The sequence below is a fragment of the Xyrauchen texanus genome, chromosome 6 (assembly GCF_025860055.1).
Source record: "Xyrauchen texanus isolate HMW12.3.18 chromosome 6, RBS_HiC_50CHRs, whole genome shotgun sequence".
Classification (NCBI taxonomy): domain Eukaryota; kingdom Metazoa; phylum Chordata; class Actinopteri; order Cypriniformes; family Catostomidae; genus Xyrauchen; species Xyrauchen texanus.
In genome coordinates, this window is record NC_068281.1 from 31,254,759 (window position 1) to 31,271,525 (window position 16,767).

Here is a 16,767-nt window from a genome sequence, read left to right on the forward strand (position 1 = left end):
AGCAAAAGCGAGAGAGAATGACAAAGTATGACATTTATGAAGAATGAATCATCTGATTATGTTGGCTATCTAACAGTATCTCTCCCTCACCCTCATCCTTATTCCACACTGCCAGCACCCTGAAGATAAAGGCACTGAAGGTTGCAGCGAAGAATCCTCTCCAGTAGTTCCTTACTGCAAAGAACGTTGATGTGACCTCAATGCTAAACAGCACTCCTGCAACAAACACCGCACACTGCATGACATACAAATTTGGTCGCAGCTGAAAATATACAGGAGAACTGAACTGCCATAAATGTGATATGACGTTATCTGCAGTGGCCAGCTATGATCACAATGTCTGGTCTTACCTCCAATTGGGGCCGCAAAGCAACAGCCCACCCCCACTGCACAGGCGGCTGACAGCATCTCTGTGTTTCTCAGTTCATTCTGTCAGATTAACAAGAAAACCAAATACATGCAAATCCTGCTTCAAACAACTGTCACTGTGGCATTTTACAGGCAGCCATCAGTGAAACGGTGTAATTACATTGATGGATACATGAAAACGACATGCTGAACAAGATATTGCTATGCACTCAATTAAAAAATGGACAAACACTGCTCTTTCATTCACTACACACCATTTTCATGAAGACTATCCTTCAGCAATTGAAGATTAAGTCCAATAGACTCTAAATTACAACAGACAATGGCCAACTGAAAGGAAAATCACAAATGTGCAAGAAAACAAAATGAATTTTAATTTATTGTATAACATTCTCAAACTGGTCGACTGGATTACATGGACACACCCAGACATACACTATGTCTCCAAAAGTATGTGGACACCAGAACACCACATCCATACAGTATATGGTTGTTGAAGATTTAATAATAAATTTTAAAAAAACAACAACAACAACCAAACAAAAATGACTTAAATCGGGAGTTGGTCCTCTTCCACTCCTCTCAGAAGGCTTGCTTTTAGATGTAGGAAAATCACTGCAAGGCTTTGCCTACATTCAAACACAATAGCATCAGTAAGGTCAGGCACTGATGATGGGCGATTGGGCTGGAGTCTGCATTCCAAATTGATCCCTAAGGTGTTCAGTGGGGTTCAGGTCTGGGCTTTGGTCATGCCAGTCAAGTGTTTCCAAACAAGATGCCACGAAGAACGCCATGTTGCTTCAGAAAGTTCATGGACTCTGGAATCAACCCCATTCAGCACCATCAGACATTTTTATACCAAATCAAGTGGGAACATATTTTCCTCTAGCACTACTCGCTAGGAACCAGTGAGGACCAGGAAGTTATTGTGTTCACATAAACAATAGTGGGCGCAATTCAGAGTTTCATTACTGCTCTAAAACTACATTTGTACTCCACTGATGTTTATGTTTAGCGTTGGGGTTAGGGTTAGGGTGTAAAGTTAATCTAATATGCATTCCTGTTTATTGCATTAAATTATTTACAACTAAAAATACAACAATTTTAGCACCACTTTTGTGGACATTTCACCTAAAAACTGGAGCACACATATTTGGCCACTGGGGGCAGTGATTAAATTTTCGGTAAGCACAGACTGATTTCAGAAGCAAAACTTTAGATCTACTGTTGCTGAATTCCCAGTATGATCAGTCTGTCTATGGACCTCACTTTGTGCAAAAGGGCTGCTGAAATACAAAAGTCACAACCCTACTAAAAATGTTTAAGGAGATTACATAAAATTGTTTGTCTAAATAGATTGCATGTCTGTATGCTTGATTTTCTGCACCTGCCAGAAATAGGTGTTGCTGAAATAGTAAAACCTGTCATAATTAGAAGGGGGGTGTCCACATACTTTGGCCATATAGTGTATAAAAACCTGCATACCATCTTACCTTGTTTCCCTCAAAGGGCTCTTCCTTCAGCAGTAAATCAAAATAACACATATACAAGTGAGTATCTGAGCACAGTGTTCTTTTAAAGTCTTTCAAAGCCTAAAGTTCTTCTGTCGTTTTGTGACTGAACACTCAGATTGCATTTTGACATGAAAACAGCTTTAAAGGTGTTTTGAATTGCATTCCACTGAAAAATTTATTTTCAGCCAATGATCACCCCTGGCCTATATCTAAATTACAGTATGTGGATGTGATTTATGAATGTTATCTCAATATTGACATTATCCTTTAAAGCCAGTATATCATCTAATTGGAGCTGATTCGTATCCTACTATCAAAAGTAACACCCACAGGTATGAGGTGTCAGGCAAATAATTACCAGCACGGCCTGTTAACCCAGACCATGCTGCCTGATTGACTGTGTAAACATGCAATTGACATTTGCCTAATTAAACAACCTTCAATTACAGTGAAACAGTTCAAATGTGTTGTAATGTTTATGCTCTCCGATCTTCTGTCAAATTCATTCTGTACTAACAACATGTTATTGATCCATTACCTAGTGGGCTGTGATTTCTCAAGTTGCTTGGCGGACAAAGTCTAGACTAGGTTTATTAGGAATCATTAAACAGAAAGTGGGCCGACTTGCATCATAATTTCCGAACAGCTTCATTCACTGTTCTTGTAGTAGTTCCCTTGAGAACTGATACCTTATGCCCTCTAACTAATCACAGTCTATCAAAAAACCCTAGAGAACCATCAGCTGCTTGTTTGTATGATAATGTTTCAGAGGCAGTGACATGTACAGCGTTGTTGCAAACACTATTCATATTGGTAACACATTAATAGGTCATTCATAAAAAGTCATTTAAAAGCATTCTATTTTCTTGAACAGTAGTTCATTTACATTCAAATACTAATATTCTGTGGGAATCCACATTGAAAATCTGACATTAAAAATCTAGTTTAAACCTGGAAATAAAAAAAGCTTAAATAGCGTGACGTAATATGAATGAGAAATATTTAAGATTTTGTACTGTTTCTAGTCACTAATCAAATGTAAGCACAATTGTGACATTAACCATATTAACACCTTTGTTTAAAATGTCATATTTCCTTGCATCCATTAAAGCAAGCAAGATGCTGCAAATCATGCTGGGATATCATGAATTAATAGGCTTTGCATAGACTTGTGGAGTCCATGCCAGCTCGAGAGCATGCTGTCATTGAAGCACAAGGAGGCCATTTCAAATACTAAGTCATTCGGAAATTCTTGTTTATTTTTCTAGTTCACTCAAATTGTTATGCTAAAATTACAATATACTGTATAAGGTACTGACAAGAGGTTAGGGTGAGCATTTTTTTTCAAAGAAAGTTTCTCACCATGTAGATTCCTCCAAACAAAGCCATAAATTTGCTCAACAGAGCAGCACACAGACTGGCAACATGAACAAATGGTCCCTAGAGGTGCAAGAGAGAGCAGTAACAGATGACTGTGATTACAGGGCAAAGACTTTAAGGTAAAGAGGTTTAGATTAGAATGCTTATCTAGGATCAGATATCCCTTCTGACGTACCTCTTTGCCCAGAGGCATGCCACTGCCAAGGGCACAAGTTAAGCCAATCACTTTGGCGACAAATGTTTTGAAAGTGAGGTACTCTTTCAGCACCACACCTCGGAGGATGGTCTTCATCTCGGGGATCCCAGAGCCTAGAGGAAGGAAAGAAAAAGGGGGTTACAGAGAGACAACTAAAAATCTGGGAAAACATAAAGGTCATTTGGTTTAAAGTGTGTGTGCACGTGCGTATCTCACCCACTGCCTGTGGTGCAAGTATTTGTGTGAAGCCAGCAGAGAAGGTGATGAGAACAACAGGGTAGGTGACCCAGGCCAGGTACTGCAGAAGCATATTACTATGCAGACCACCATACATCCACTTCTGTGCTGCAGACACCGACACACAACATAATATTAGACCTGTGTAAAAACTACACCTCTAGGTGTACTTTTGATCCTTTACTTTATTGTTTTATGTTTATAATTCATTTTGTTGAAAAGTGGAAACAATTAGATCCTCCTTAATATCTCTATTGTTTCTCTTAGACAGCAATGAGATTAACATTTGCATAAGTCTCCTGCTTCTTAGAATAGCCCCCATTAATCTTATATGTGTCCTTTGGAGTTTGAGAATAGATACCAACAATGTCTGTGTTCAAATTTGCCAAGATTTCGATATGAACTCAAACTAAAGTTATCTTGGCCATGCTATACACATTCATTTTTAAAGATGGAGAAAAGGGAATAGTATTTGACTGACCACTATGAGGGGGAGATCCACCTCATGTAGAATAAAACTGCTTTTTCTAAGCCACTGGAGTGATCTTTTGTGTTATTAATATTTTAAAAATGTTTGTCAAAATTACCATTAATTTCTTTAGGTGTAAAATTTCCACATTAAAGTAATATTTCACCCAAAAAGTATAATTCTCTTTTCATTTACTCACCAAAGAGACTGCAGATGTCAAGATTTATAGTGAAAAAGGAGTTACATTTTGGTCTATATCTCACCCCAAACAGATCATCTCACATCAGAAGACATGGATTATATCCTTTATATACTTGTAAGAGCTTCAAAGTTTTAGACCCCATTGACTTGCATTGTATGAAAAAAAAAACACCTCATATATCCTTAAAAAAATCTTTGTTTGTGTTCTTGGAAGAAAGAAAGCCAAACGAGTTAGAAATAGAGTAAATTATGAGAGGGTTATCATTTTTGGATGATTATACTTTTATTGTGGAACAACACACTTAATGTACTTTCAAATGCTAGTCACGTTGCCTGCAACCTTAAATTTGCCCTTGATACTCCCTTAAAAAGCCCTTTTGTCACACCACCATCCCTTGTAAATAAAATCATTCTTTAGCAAAAAGAGGTCAGTGAGTTGGCACCAATTCGTTGAGGCATTAATGTATCTTCCATCCCAGAATACACATGATGACAAAACCCCACTGGAAAAAACAATACTTTACTGATTAAATGACACCATCTGTACTTTAATGGAACCCTGTCAAGCAGAAAATTGTCCTTTTCTTTCTTTCCATTCCTTTCTTTCACTCACCTTGCTGGCAGAAGGCAATAGTGTAGTCCATAGCCCAGCTGACCAATGCCATGAGAAGCCCCAGAAGGATGAGGAAGATCCAGTCTTCACCCACACGGGAAATCAGGAACTTCTTACACCGTGACGTACAGACTGCAGACAGAAGTTAGTTAAGAGTGCACGTTCACCATCCACACTTTTACTCTGCTTTATAGGTCAGTCTGTTTTCACAATAGAGAGACAGGCCATATGAACAGTATATGGACAGCCCAGAGCAATTACCCAAACCCAGCAGTAGGTGCACAGTATGCTTTAATGAAGTGAACAATTGGCCATTAAAGACCTATTTTTTCTCTGGTTTCCAGATACACATGAGAACTGTTTCAACTGCACAGTTTCAGTCGTGGACAGGGTTGCAGAGGCACCGACCAGAAATGGCTTGTGTGTGTGAAGATAATATGCATCTGAAAGACAGCGAAAAGGGAAAGGCCGCGGCAGGTGAATGGACATTTCAATGTACCTGACAGAGCTGTTGCCTCGCCAGCCACAGCACCTGCTGAGTTCAGGAGTTGGCGCGTGGGCCGATTTGCCCACCGCAGTGGCCCAACAGATGTATTCACCCTAAAAATAAACCCTTAACAATCCACAACAGAGAAAGTACTCTCTGTTCATTTTAAGCCTAACCAAATTTAGCCCAACTCAAGACACATTGTGGACGCCGCGAATCTGCAGCGCTTATCTCCAAACCACAGCAGACAGAAGTGCTGAGATTTGGCATGTTTTGACATTTAATTGGAGCTTGAGGAATAACTGTATAAATATGCAGAGCCTATGCTTCCACACATATATCTTAGTGTCTTTGACACTAAGCGAGTCACAGGCCAGCACGGAAAGTAACATCCTTAATATATGCATAATATAAGAATATACTGTATTACATATCCAGGAACGGTCTATTTATATCCACAGTGCAAGTAGAAAGGTGTAGGTGGTTTGGTGAAAAGCAATAAAACCTGCCCTCTTTCTGCCTCGTATGACAACTAATGCAAAGTTTTCCATGTTGAGCCTCCAGGCAGTACTCACAATTTCCCACAAGAGTGAGCTTGTGGACTGCTGCCAGCTCTCTGTTTTCATCCACATATCCAAAACAATTATCATGGAAATAGACAGAGTAATCCAGCTATTATGATAGTGGCACTTCACTCTAAACTTAGAGAACCAGCAGCGGTGGTGACAGCCTGTCGCAAATCTACCCCCTTGTGTTATGTTAAAATTCACAAATAAAGTCTAATTACACAGGAGAGAGAGGGATGTGAGAATGTATTAAAATAGGAACCAGACAGACAGACAGACAGACAGACAGACGGTGCATGATGTGGGTGTGTAGGTAGTGAGCTGACAAGCATCCAAACTCTGTCAAGGAGGATCAGAAGACCTTCGCTGCACACTGCGCTGATAGATTTCTCATGCTTTTCACACTCAACAGGGAGGCGGGAAGGATGATATAGAGACAGATGCTGTGTGTCTTTGGAGATTACAGAGGGCCAAAAGAGCAGTCTATTTATATTACTAGAAACCAATGAGATATCTCATTAGTACTAAAAAACATTGGACTGCGAGACACTGTTGCCTATTTAATGAGGACTCGCCTTTGAATAGGAATTTATCATAGACTTCCGAAATGAATCACTGTTGCATTTGTTCAGTGTTTTTTTTTTTAGCAAATCATCTTAATGGACCATTAAATGAAAAATAAATTGTTGCTGGAGGGAAATGTTTCTTCACATAAACAAACGTAACGGTGGAAATTCTGTCCTTATACTACATCCCTTTGGTGAGAGTTGATGTATTTCAAGGCATAGGCATACAGATGCACATGGACTCATTATGGATACACTGCACGTCTGTGTGTCTCATCTATCACCCCTAAACAGTGCAGACTGATTATGCTCCCTGCTGGTGAGCAGCTAGCACTGCACGGAGGAGCAGAGGGAATTGAGCATTCGCCGGCATAGTGCAGATATACGGTATGCTACAGGTTGTTGTTTACAGCCTTGACAGCAGCTAAATTACACTCTTCGGTGGCGTTGCTTGAAAAAGTGTCATAGAAAAAAGTATTCAACATCAGTGTGAGGAGACTGGCCCCCTACAACCTTTTAGGATGATGGCCACACCTGTGGAATGTACGTGACAGATATAAATAAACAAAGGCAGCAACACTACCACAAATCAGTGACAGTTAATGATCAGTAGAGGGCAATCTAGAAAACAGCAGTTAAAAGGCCACATTTACCGAATCAGACATGACCATATCCTGTCATCATGCTGCTTTCAAACACATGAGAAGGTTTATGAGACCCATAAATTAAAATAATAGTTTTTCTGCTGATGAAACGGCAACTGCTTCCTGCTAAATTAATTTTCCAATCATTTTCCAATCCAGGCATTCATAACCAATCATTATCAGAGGTAACCATTCAAGCCAATCAGCTTTCAGTATCACGTTAATGCATCATCAAGCCTGCTTGTGGTTACCCCTGCTTACACATTTGGGAAAGCTCAGATGGAGCTTTTGACACAGTAGGAAAGGTCAGTTTGGAAGGCGTGCACCACAGAGGGTAGAGGCGGTCACAGATAAAGATGATATTAAAAATATATCCTTTTGACAATGTACCAGAAAATACCAAAACTTCTCCAGGCTCTCTCTACAGAAATATTTTTTAACCTGACAGAAAAAGATAACAGAGGACAGGGAATAAATACACCGCATTTCACAGTGCAACTAGTCCCGCCTCTGTGAGATTCCCATTGGTCAATGGATGTCTACACCAGAATGTGCTGCAGAAAAAGTTTAAATGTTTTCAACTTTTGGTCCACTATCTCAAAACCTTGCGTTGTCCTACTCATTCCGACGCAGCATCCCCTTTGAAATCAATCCATTTGCAGCGTTCTCTGACGCAGCGTAAACTCTAGTGTGTAGGTGCTTTTAAAATTTGCCAAACTATCTATGAAATCTAAATTATTCAAGGATCTAAAAACACATGAAAGACTGAGCGACAGGATCACATATAAATTAGACTCAGAGTTGTGTGGGTGCAGCTTCTGTGTAGGTCTGCATATGAGTGTGTATGCATCACACCATGCCAAGTAAAGCTCGGATCTTCAGTCATATCTCTCTCACTTATCTCTAGCATCAGTCTCACCTAATCCCCAATTTCAGCACTTTGTCACTCACTCCCTCTCTTCGTTCCCTTTGTGACCCTATTCCTCTTTCAATTCCTGATGCCCTTCATCCCTGTGCTTCTGCCAGCTCTGCTTTCTTGGCTTTGCTCTGCTGCCAGATGAAGCAAACTGCTGCTTGTAAACTATTGGGATAGCAGCATAGTCACTGAAAAGTTGGCACACATACATACAGTATATATACAATATACCCACCTTGACACTTGGCACACGGGTCCTTCTCATACTCCAGCAGTTCAGGGGCCTGGCCTCGCACACTGGCGGTCCTCCGCAGCGCTCCATCCTCACGCAGGCGAGCTGCCTCTTCTTTGGCATAGGCGCCCAGCTCCTGTGTATAGCGTCCATACATCTGAAAGCGGGACAGAACCAAGATCATGTACTGTGCAACATTTCAGGCATTTTGTCAAAATAGTACACTGTGGCGACATTTTTGCAAAACGATATATTACAAACTTCATTACATGTATCGTGGCAGCTCAGAGGTGAAATGTCCACTGAGTGGCGGTAAACATTCTCCCAAACAGATGAGGTCTTTAATGCTCTACCGTATCAAATTTTAAATCAATAAAACCTAACTCCATACCCAAAACCTTACACCTAAACCTAACTGATAGTGTCATAAAGCAAATGGGACATGAAAAATGCAATTGCTGAAGCAACCTATGACACTTTCGGCTCACGTATAAACATTGTGTGCTCTCCTGGACACATATCCTGATCCTTTGCATCAGATGAGCTACTGTGCAATTTCTATCGCACTGAACAAGCATATACGGTATATGTAGTTGGTTATGTAATGGAAATGTTAAAATGTATTAAAAAGTCATCCACTATAGTAAAAGTTTTTCGATGTCAGAAGATATCATTGTGTGAGAAACAGGTGAAAAGTATTAAAAAACTGATCATCTGCCCTTGTTCTTTGATTTGTGTGAAAGTCGCTGTTTTAGCAATTCTAGTGTTTATTTCATCAGGAAAGTGAAGCGACACATGCAACGAGCCATGTTAAAACCATTTTGCAAAATTGTAGGTATAGTAACGTGATTTTATGAGACCAAGCAGGTTGCTTTTTCCAAATGTCTGACACACAGCAAACAGACAAATGTAGAGTACCATGGAATAAAGATTGTAATGACAACGTTTTATAGACGTATAAGCTATTATACGAACATTGTGAGCACCTTCGTATATACAGTGACAGCATTTTAAGCATATAAAGTTCAATAATGTGTTATATGACCACAATCTGCAATAAAACATAGGGCACTATGACAAACAGTATCAAGCATTTTAGGTATTGTGTTTGAGCATTCATAAACGATGAATCAGTCAACTTGTATGCAATTAGTAGACACCAGATATTTTTAGGACTAAATGAGAAGAGTTGAACCCATCAACTAAAAGGAGGTAGATTGTCAAACTTCCCAGTCCCTGAGACCCATACCTAAAGCATAAAGATATCACCAGCATGCTCCATTGCAATAGTGTTCTTTGCATGCTATGCTTTGTTAGATTTGCATCAAACACAGTGCTTAGACCAAATGTCCAAATTGGTCTAATTAGACCACTGATACATCCTTGAGATTGTTCAGTCACCCTCATTCCTTTCAGATAAGTCCACCTGAGAAATGATTTGAATTTTCCTCTTGCCTCTTTTCCAAACAAGACAGATTATGAATTGTGCATGCTGTTTTTGTCTCATGCACAGTTTCTTTGATCTGTCATGAAAGTGTTTTGGTGGTCTCCATTACAAAGGCTCTTTACACCAAGCTAGTCAATTTGATGAAAAACAGTGAATCTCAGCAGATTCACAGTTTTAACAATTTTTAAGTTAAATTCAGTGCTTTGGAAATCTTCCTATATATTCCTGACTGTTTTTTGATGAAGCTTAAAACATTCTAATTTGAAAGTATGATTGCCCTTATGGAGCAGTGTTTCCATAAAACTACACAGAGATCCTCGCACACTTATCTGCAGAGAAGCAAACTTTCAAAGATAATTTAGCTGTTCTAGCAAGTAAATATGAGTAAAGCAGTAAAATATTATTATTTAGTAAAAAGACTATGTATATACAGTGAGGAAAATAAGTATTTGAACACCCTGCTATTTTGCAAGTTCTCCCACTTGGAAATCATGGAGGGGTCTGAAATTGTCATCGTAGGTGCATGTCCACTGTGAGAGACATAATCTAAAAAAAAATCCAGAAATCACAATGTATGATTTTTTAACTATTTATTTGTATGATACAGCTGCAAATAAGTATTTGAACACCTGAGAAAATCAGTGTTAATATTTGGTACAGTAGCCTTTGTTTGCAATTACAGAGGTCAAACGTTTCCTGTAGTTTTTCACCAGGTTTGCACACACTGCAGGAGGGATTTTGGCCCACTCCTCCACACAGATCTTCTCTAGATCAGTCAGGTTTCTGGGCTGTCGCTGAGAAACACGGAGTTTGAGCTCCCTCCAAAGATTCTCTATTGGGTTTAGGTCTGGAGACTGGCTAGGCCACGCCAGAACCTTGATATGCTTCTTACAGATCCACTCCTTGGTTATCCTGGCTGTGTGCTTTGGGTCATTTTCATGTTGGAAGACCCAGCCTCGACCCATCTTCAATGCTCTGAGGGAAGGAGGTTGTTCCCCCAAATCTCGCAATACATGGCCCCGGTCATCCTCTCCTTAATACAGTGCAGTCGCCCTGTCCCATGTGCAGAAAAACACCCCCAAAGCATGATGCTACCACCCCCATGCTTCACAGTAGGGATGGTGTTCTTGGGATGGTACTCATCATTCTTCTTCCTCCAAACACGGTTAGTGGAATTATGACCAAAAAGTTCTATTTTGGTCTCATCTGACCACATGACTTTCTCCCATGACTCCTCTGGATCATCAAAAGGGTCATTGGCAAACTTAAGACGGGCCTTGACATGTGCTGGTTTAAGCAGGGGAACCTTCCGTGCCATGCATGATTTCAAACCATGACGTCTTAGTGTATTACCAACAGTAACCTTGGAAACGGTGGTCCCAGCTCTTTTCAGGTCATTGACCAGCTCCTCCCGTGTAGTTCTGGGCTGATTTCTCACCTTTCTTAGGATCATTGAGACCCCACGAGGTGAGATCTTGCATGGAGCCCCAGTCCAAGGGAGATTGACAGTCATGTTTAGCTTCTTCCATTTTCTAATGATTGCTCCAACAGTGGACCTTTTTTCACCAAGCTGCTTGGAAATTTCCCCGTAGCCCTTTCCAGCCTTGTGGAGGTGTACAATTTTGTCTCTAGTGTCTTTGGACAGCTCTTTGGTCTTAGCCATGTTAGTAGTTGGATTCTTACTGATTGTATGGGGTGGACAGGTGTCTTTATGCAGCTAACGACCCCAAACAGGTGCATCTAATTTAGGATAATAAATGGAGTGGAGGTGGACATTTTAAAGGCAGACTAACAGGTCAATGAGGGTCAGAATTCTAGCTGATAGACAGGTGTTCAAATACTTATTTGCAGCTGTATCATACAAATAAATAGTTAAAAAATCATATATTGTGATTTCTGGTTTTTTATTTTTAGATTATGTCTCTCACAGTGGACATGCACCTACGATGACAATTTCAGACCCCTCCATGATTTCCAAGTGGGAGAACTTGCAAAATAGCAGGGTGTTCAAATACTTATTTTCCTCACTGTATATATATATATATATATATATATATATATATATATATATATATATATATATATATATACATATATATATATATTTAAGTAGTATCACATGAACAAGAATCTGATATGGCTCTTCATCAGCACTGCTGTGATTCGGACGCAGGCCGAGTGCCGTATCACAGCAGTGCTGATTTAGAAAAACGCATTTGTGCATGCAACTTCTTTCTTACACCACGGATCAGAATCTGCCGTTGCTGGTTCAAACCAAATGATGCATCTCAGCCTCTCAAAAACATCTCTTCAGAATTATTAGTATCACAGCTTGAGCTGTTTCTAACATGTTATTGGAGTATGGTAACAAGGGTGTGTGTGTGTGTGTGTGTGTGTCAGAGCAGTGCTGATGTAGGGCCAAATCGCACTCTTGCTCGAGCGATATTGCTTATATATGTATAGATAGATAGATAGATAGATAGATAGATAGATAGAGAGACAGACAGACAGACAGACAGACTGTCACGAACGCCGGTGAAGGCGCCTCCTCCCTCAGCCGTCAGAGATCGCTTTCACGCGAATACTGATTATGTTAACTACATTTCCTTACTGCCCGCATACCTAGGTCTGATTAATCCCCAGCTGTTTTGTGTTACCCTGCCCTATTTAACCATGCCTGTTTAATCCTTCTTTGCGAAGTCTTGTTAGCCCCGGCGACATTACCAAGCAAGTTATACGCTGTCAATTTCTATAGTTATTCTGTGTGTCAACCTAGCCTGTTTGCAGCCTGTCTTGTTTACCTCTTGCCTGTCTCTTACTACGATTGTTTGCTGCCTGCCCAGACCCCTGCCTGTTCTAGTTACGCTATTGCCTGCCTGTTATGTTCTCCGTTTGCCTGCCCACGACCTTGCTTGTACGACTTGTGTTCTGCTATTCAATAAAGTACCGCAGATGGATCCCAACTTGCCTGAGTCTTCGTTACACAGACAGATAGACAGACAGACAGACAGACAAATAGATAGATAGATCGATCAAATACAGGTCAAATATATACACATTTTGGGAAGAAGACATTGAAGACTTGTGTACAGTTCTTTCTAAGCACGTGCACTTGGCTGTGTATTCACATAACACATAACATTAAAGGGAAAAGTATCAAAAAGGTACTGGCAGCCTGTTTTTCACAGAGATAGACAGTAATAATATACGACCAGAATTTCAACTATTTTTACTTTTGCTGCATTGTGTTGTGATATGGGGGTGCGATTATGTCATACAACAAAAATTTGCCAGAGCAAGTTGACGCTTATAAACATTAAAGTTCCTCCTAAATAGTCATTAATTCTGTTAAATTTATGAGCCTAAAATTAATAAATGACATTACCCACACCAACTTAAGCGTTTTCCAGTCACCCTGTTGCAGATGAATATTTAAATAGTCAATATAGTAGTTACACGTTGTTGCCATACACTCCATGCACAAACCCATGACATTATGAAGCACACAGATTACCCAAATTTTAATCATCAGATTGCCAGCTTGATGTCACTAAAATTAACAGTGATTTTTTTATCTTCTCTTAACCCAAAATTATTGCATATTTTTGGAGAAATCAAATATTATGTTGTTTTGTGGCATTGCATGTATCTAAAGCAATTAAAGATTTAAAATATAGTTCTGTCTTTGTTTACTTAAACGGGTCTGTTTCTGTCTACATACTCCAAAAACCTTGTCTGCATGAATGGATAATGAATTTAAAGTTAAAAGCATATTGGGGGGAAAAAAAAGAGTACATTCTGTGTCTGTTTGTGTTTTTTAAAAATACAGTTGGAGACATATAGAGGACAATGCAAAATAATACCATAAAAGATGTACAGTTTTATACAGTTTTATTTATGGAACCTATTTTCATTTTTGTCTTTACTGTCATAGTTTAGCACAACTTTATACATTACATAAGACACCTGACAAGACTACCTGGAGATCTGATCAAAATGACAGATTTCTGCTAGTGCCGTTGGAGGTGATGATTAAAGCATTTCGAAAGCTTCCCCCAATTGGAGTGGTAGAATGGTAAGAGTGGTATTCTCATTTTCCATCCCACTGCAGAGCTCAGTGACCCCACACCATAATAAATAGGGCAATCAATCAATATTTAAACAAAACATCATTGCATTATGACCACTGAATAATATTTAGCAGGGTAAAATTTATTTATGGAATATACGCTTTTGGTTCAGACATCATCTGAAACCTCCACACACTGTGCTAAAACGTCACTGGTGTCCAAGTGTCTTAAATACTTATTAAAAAACATTTATACATTCTAAAGATTGTAAATTGTATGCATAACTTTAACACTTTAATTGGATTAATTAATGAATTAATCAGGGACTAAAAACTTCCATGAACAAGGAATGAAAATTAAAACTGAAAACTATATATTTTTAGCAAATTGTTTTACTGAAAACCAAAACAAAGTGATTTTAAGTTTTTCCGAAATGAAAATGCTATTTTTAAGTGCTGGTAACCGGTTCTAACCAGTTAATTTTGTTCCAATATTTTTTTAAGTGAAACCAAAGGCAAAAGGGTTTATTACAGCATGTTTTTGGAATTTCACAACTTCATATTGCCTGAAAATAACAAAACATGTGCGTTGATCCTAAAGGAAACTGTTGCATCACACATTTCTTTACCTAACTGCCCATTGAGATGTTGCATTCTCTGAATAAAGACCTTTTTAACAACTATGTATAAATACTACATACAGTATACATGCACGGCTAATCTATATATAAGGAAAACATTAAAAGAGGTAAAAAGTACTTTTCTCAGTTGTTTCCAAGTCTTCACTGAATTATTGTTAGATATGATGCATTAATACAGATTTGATGCTGCTGGGTTTTGACTGAGAAGCAGATCTGTAAATAAAATTATTAAAGTTATACAAATTTAAGTTAATTAACTGCTTGTAATGATTTCTATGCTGATAAATCCACCACACAGAAAAAAATTGCTTATTTTTGCTTATTTTTGTGAGGCAAGTGGCTTATTTTGGACTTGTTTTTCCAGACCATGTTGCTTCTTTCTCTTGCAAGATCTGGCAACACTGCAATTGGTATTTCACCTTCCAAGCAGAGTACTGTCATTTTAAAAAGAATGCTATTAACCCTTCTTTTATTTCGTTCTAACTGGTAATCATTTGGAAAGGAGACTGCAGAACTGAACTTCTGAACTGGAATGAAAAAATACAGTTTTTTCTCAGAACCAACTGAAATAAAAAACAATTTGTTTTTAGTCCCTGGAATGAATACTTGGACACCTCCAGTGTTTTAGTGCTGTGCTTGGAATTTTCAGATGGTCCATTACAAGCGCTAGTCCATGAAAGCCCATCTGAGCATTTTTACCAAGTATAGGTCTCTGCAGAACAGTAATGGGTGTTTTCAAATCTGTGGGCATTTCCAAACCAGGATGGGCGTTTCTAAACTATCCAATGAAAGTAGGGAATCTCAGTGTAGTAATCAGTGAACGTTTCCAAACCGGGATGGGATTTCTAAACTATCCAATGAAAGTAGGGAATCTCAATGGTTTGAAAATATCCACTGATTGGGAAAAGCCCATTTTTGTTCTGCAGAGATATTAGTATAATTAGGCATAGTATTAGGCATAATTATCCAGCTACAACAAGCGTTGACCATTTGAGTTCAGTTTTATACCTGTATGTTATAGTCATACTGTATATTCTTTAACCTAATTGTGCTAATGATATAGTTGTAAAATTGTTGGCTTCCTGTTGGCGCAGGAAGGAGAATCCGAAAGTCAAACAACTAACAAATGGACATTAGGTAGAGGTTCAGCGTTAGTTTTGCATCTTTGGACCTGCCAGCTCCAGTTTCAGTTCTGCTTAATGTGGATTATATATACTGGTGTAAATATAAGTGTAAGTTAAGTTACTTTTATGGCGAAACCCAATTTATTATCACAAAACCCGATCTGGATCTGATTTTCTTGGTTGTTTTGATTATAACCTGAAATCTACGCCCCTGATCTAACAGGTTTTAATTTCTAGAACAACTTCCAGTGCACACTTATGTTATTAATAATGAGGTATTTTAACACTCAGCGGCACGTGCAACAGCATCAGAGGAGCGTGCGTGTTTAAGCTTGTCTGGGAAAAACTCAGTTACACTGCTCTTTAAAACAAGAACCAGCAACTTTTAGGTGAGCACATTTTATCACATCTCATTCAATCAAATGTATTCATGCAAATTGCTTTGCAGGTGCAGTCAAAACTACAGACTTAAAAAGTACTTCACAGCTGTTACAGAAGTGATGTCAGCTCATATGCACAACCTTTTTCAGCAGAAGATAAATCGATGATGAAAAGCTAACCTTTTTAAGAAAATAACCAAAAATGTTTGCTTTTACCCCAAGGCTCCCACACTTGGGGCTTTTTACCCCAAATACCACACTTTTTTAAAAGGTTTTTTGACAGTTTTTGAAAAACGTTTGATTGAATGATCTTAAACAAAACTGAAAATGATAAATGTATAATGCATAATGACAAACAGGTGTTTAGGAAAGTGCAGTGGTTGTTTTTGTTGCTATTTAGTGTTTTTGGAGAAAATAAAATCAATGGAGCCTTTAACCCCAGGGGAGCCTTTAGTCCCATTATACCCTACTGTTGGGTACAGTCACAACTAACCGGGAGAGAGAGAACAAAGCTGCAGAGTAGATCCTGCATCTCTTGCAAACTAAATGCAAGAGAAGCGCTAAATAGTTTATAGGGAAGATAACAAACACAACGGCATTTATGAACACCATTTATCAATCAAATACTGCACGCGTGGTGCAGCAATCATAAAGGAGAGACTCACATGTGCTCAATAATGGAGAATTGAGCTTAATATTAGCAACAGCATTCTCTA

At 38.8% G+C, this 16,767-nt stretch overlaps 1 protein-coding gene across 1 annotated transcript in view; it reads right to left on the bottom strand.

The window, feature by feature from the left end:
• Nucleotides 1-16,767, bottom strand: part of LOC127645409 (chloride channel protein 2-like) — a 53,563-nt gene that overhangs the window by 23,623 nt on the left and 13,173 nt on the right. Inside the window, exons 2-8 of the mRNA XM_052129020.1 lie at nucleotides 8,394-8,547; nucleotides 4,980-5,111; nucleotides 3,676-3,804; nucleotides 3,439-3,572; nucleotides 3,246-3,323; nucleotides 351-429; nucleotides 91-216 (exon numbers count right to left, since the gene is read on the bottom strand). Coding sequence (XP_051984980.1) covers nucleotides 91-216; nucleotides 351-429; nucleotides 3,246-3,323; nucleotides 3,439-3,572; nucleotides 3,676-3,804; nucleotides 4,980-5,111; nucleotides 8,394-8,547 — 832 coding nt within the window. The remainder of the gene's footprint in view (nucleotides 1-90; nucleotides 217-350; nucleotides 430-3,245; nucleotides 3,324-3,438; nucleotides 3,573-3,675; nucleotides 3,805-4,979; nucleotides 5,112-8,393; nucleotides 8,548-16,767) is intronic.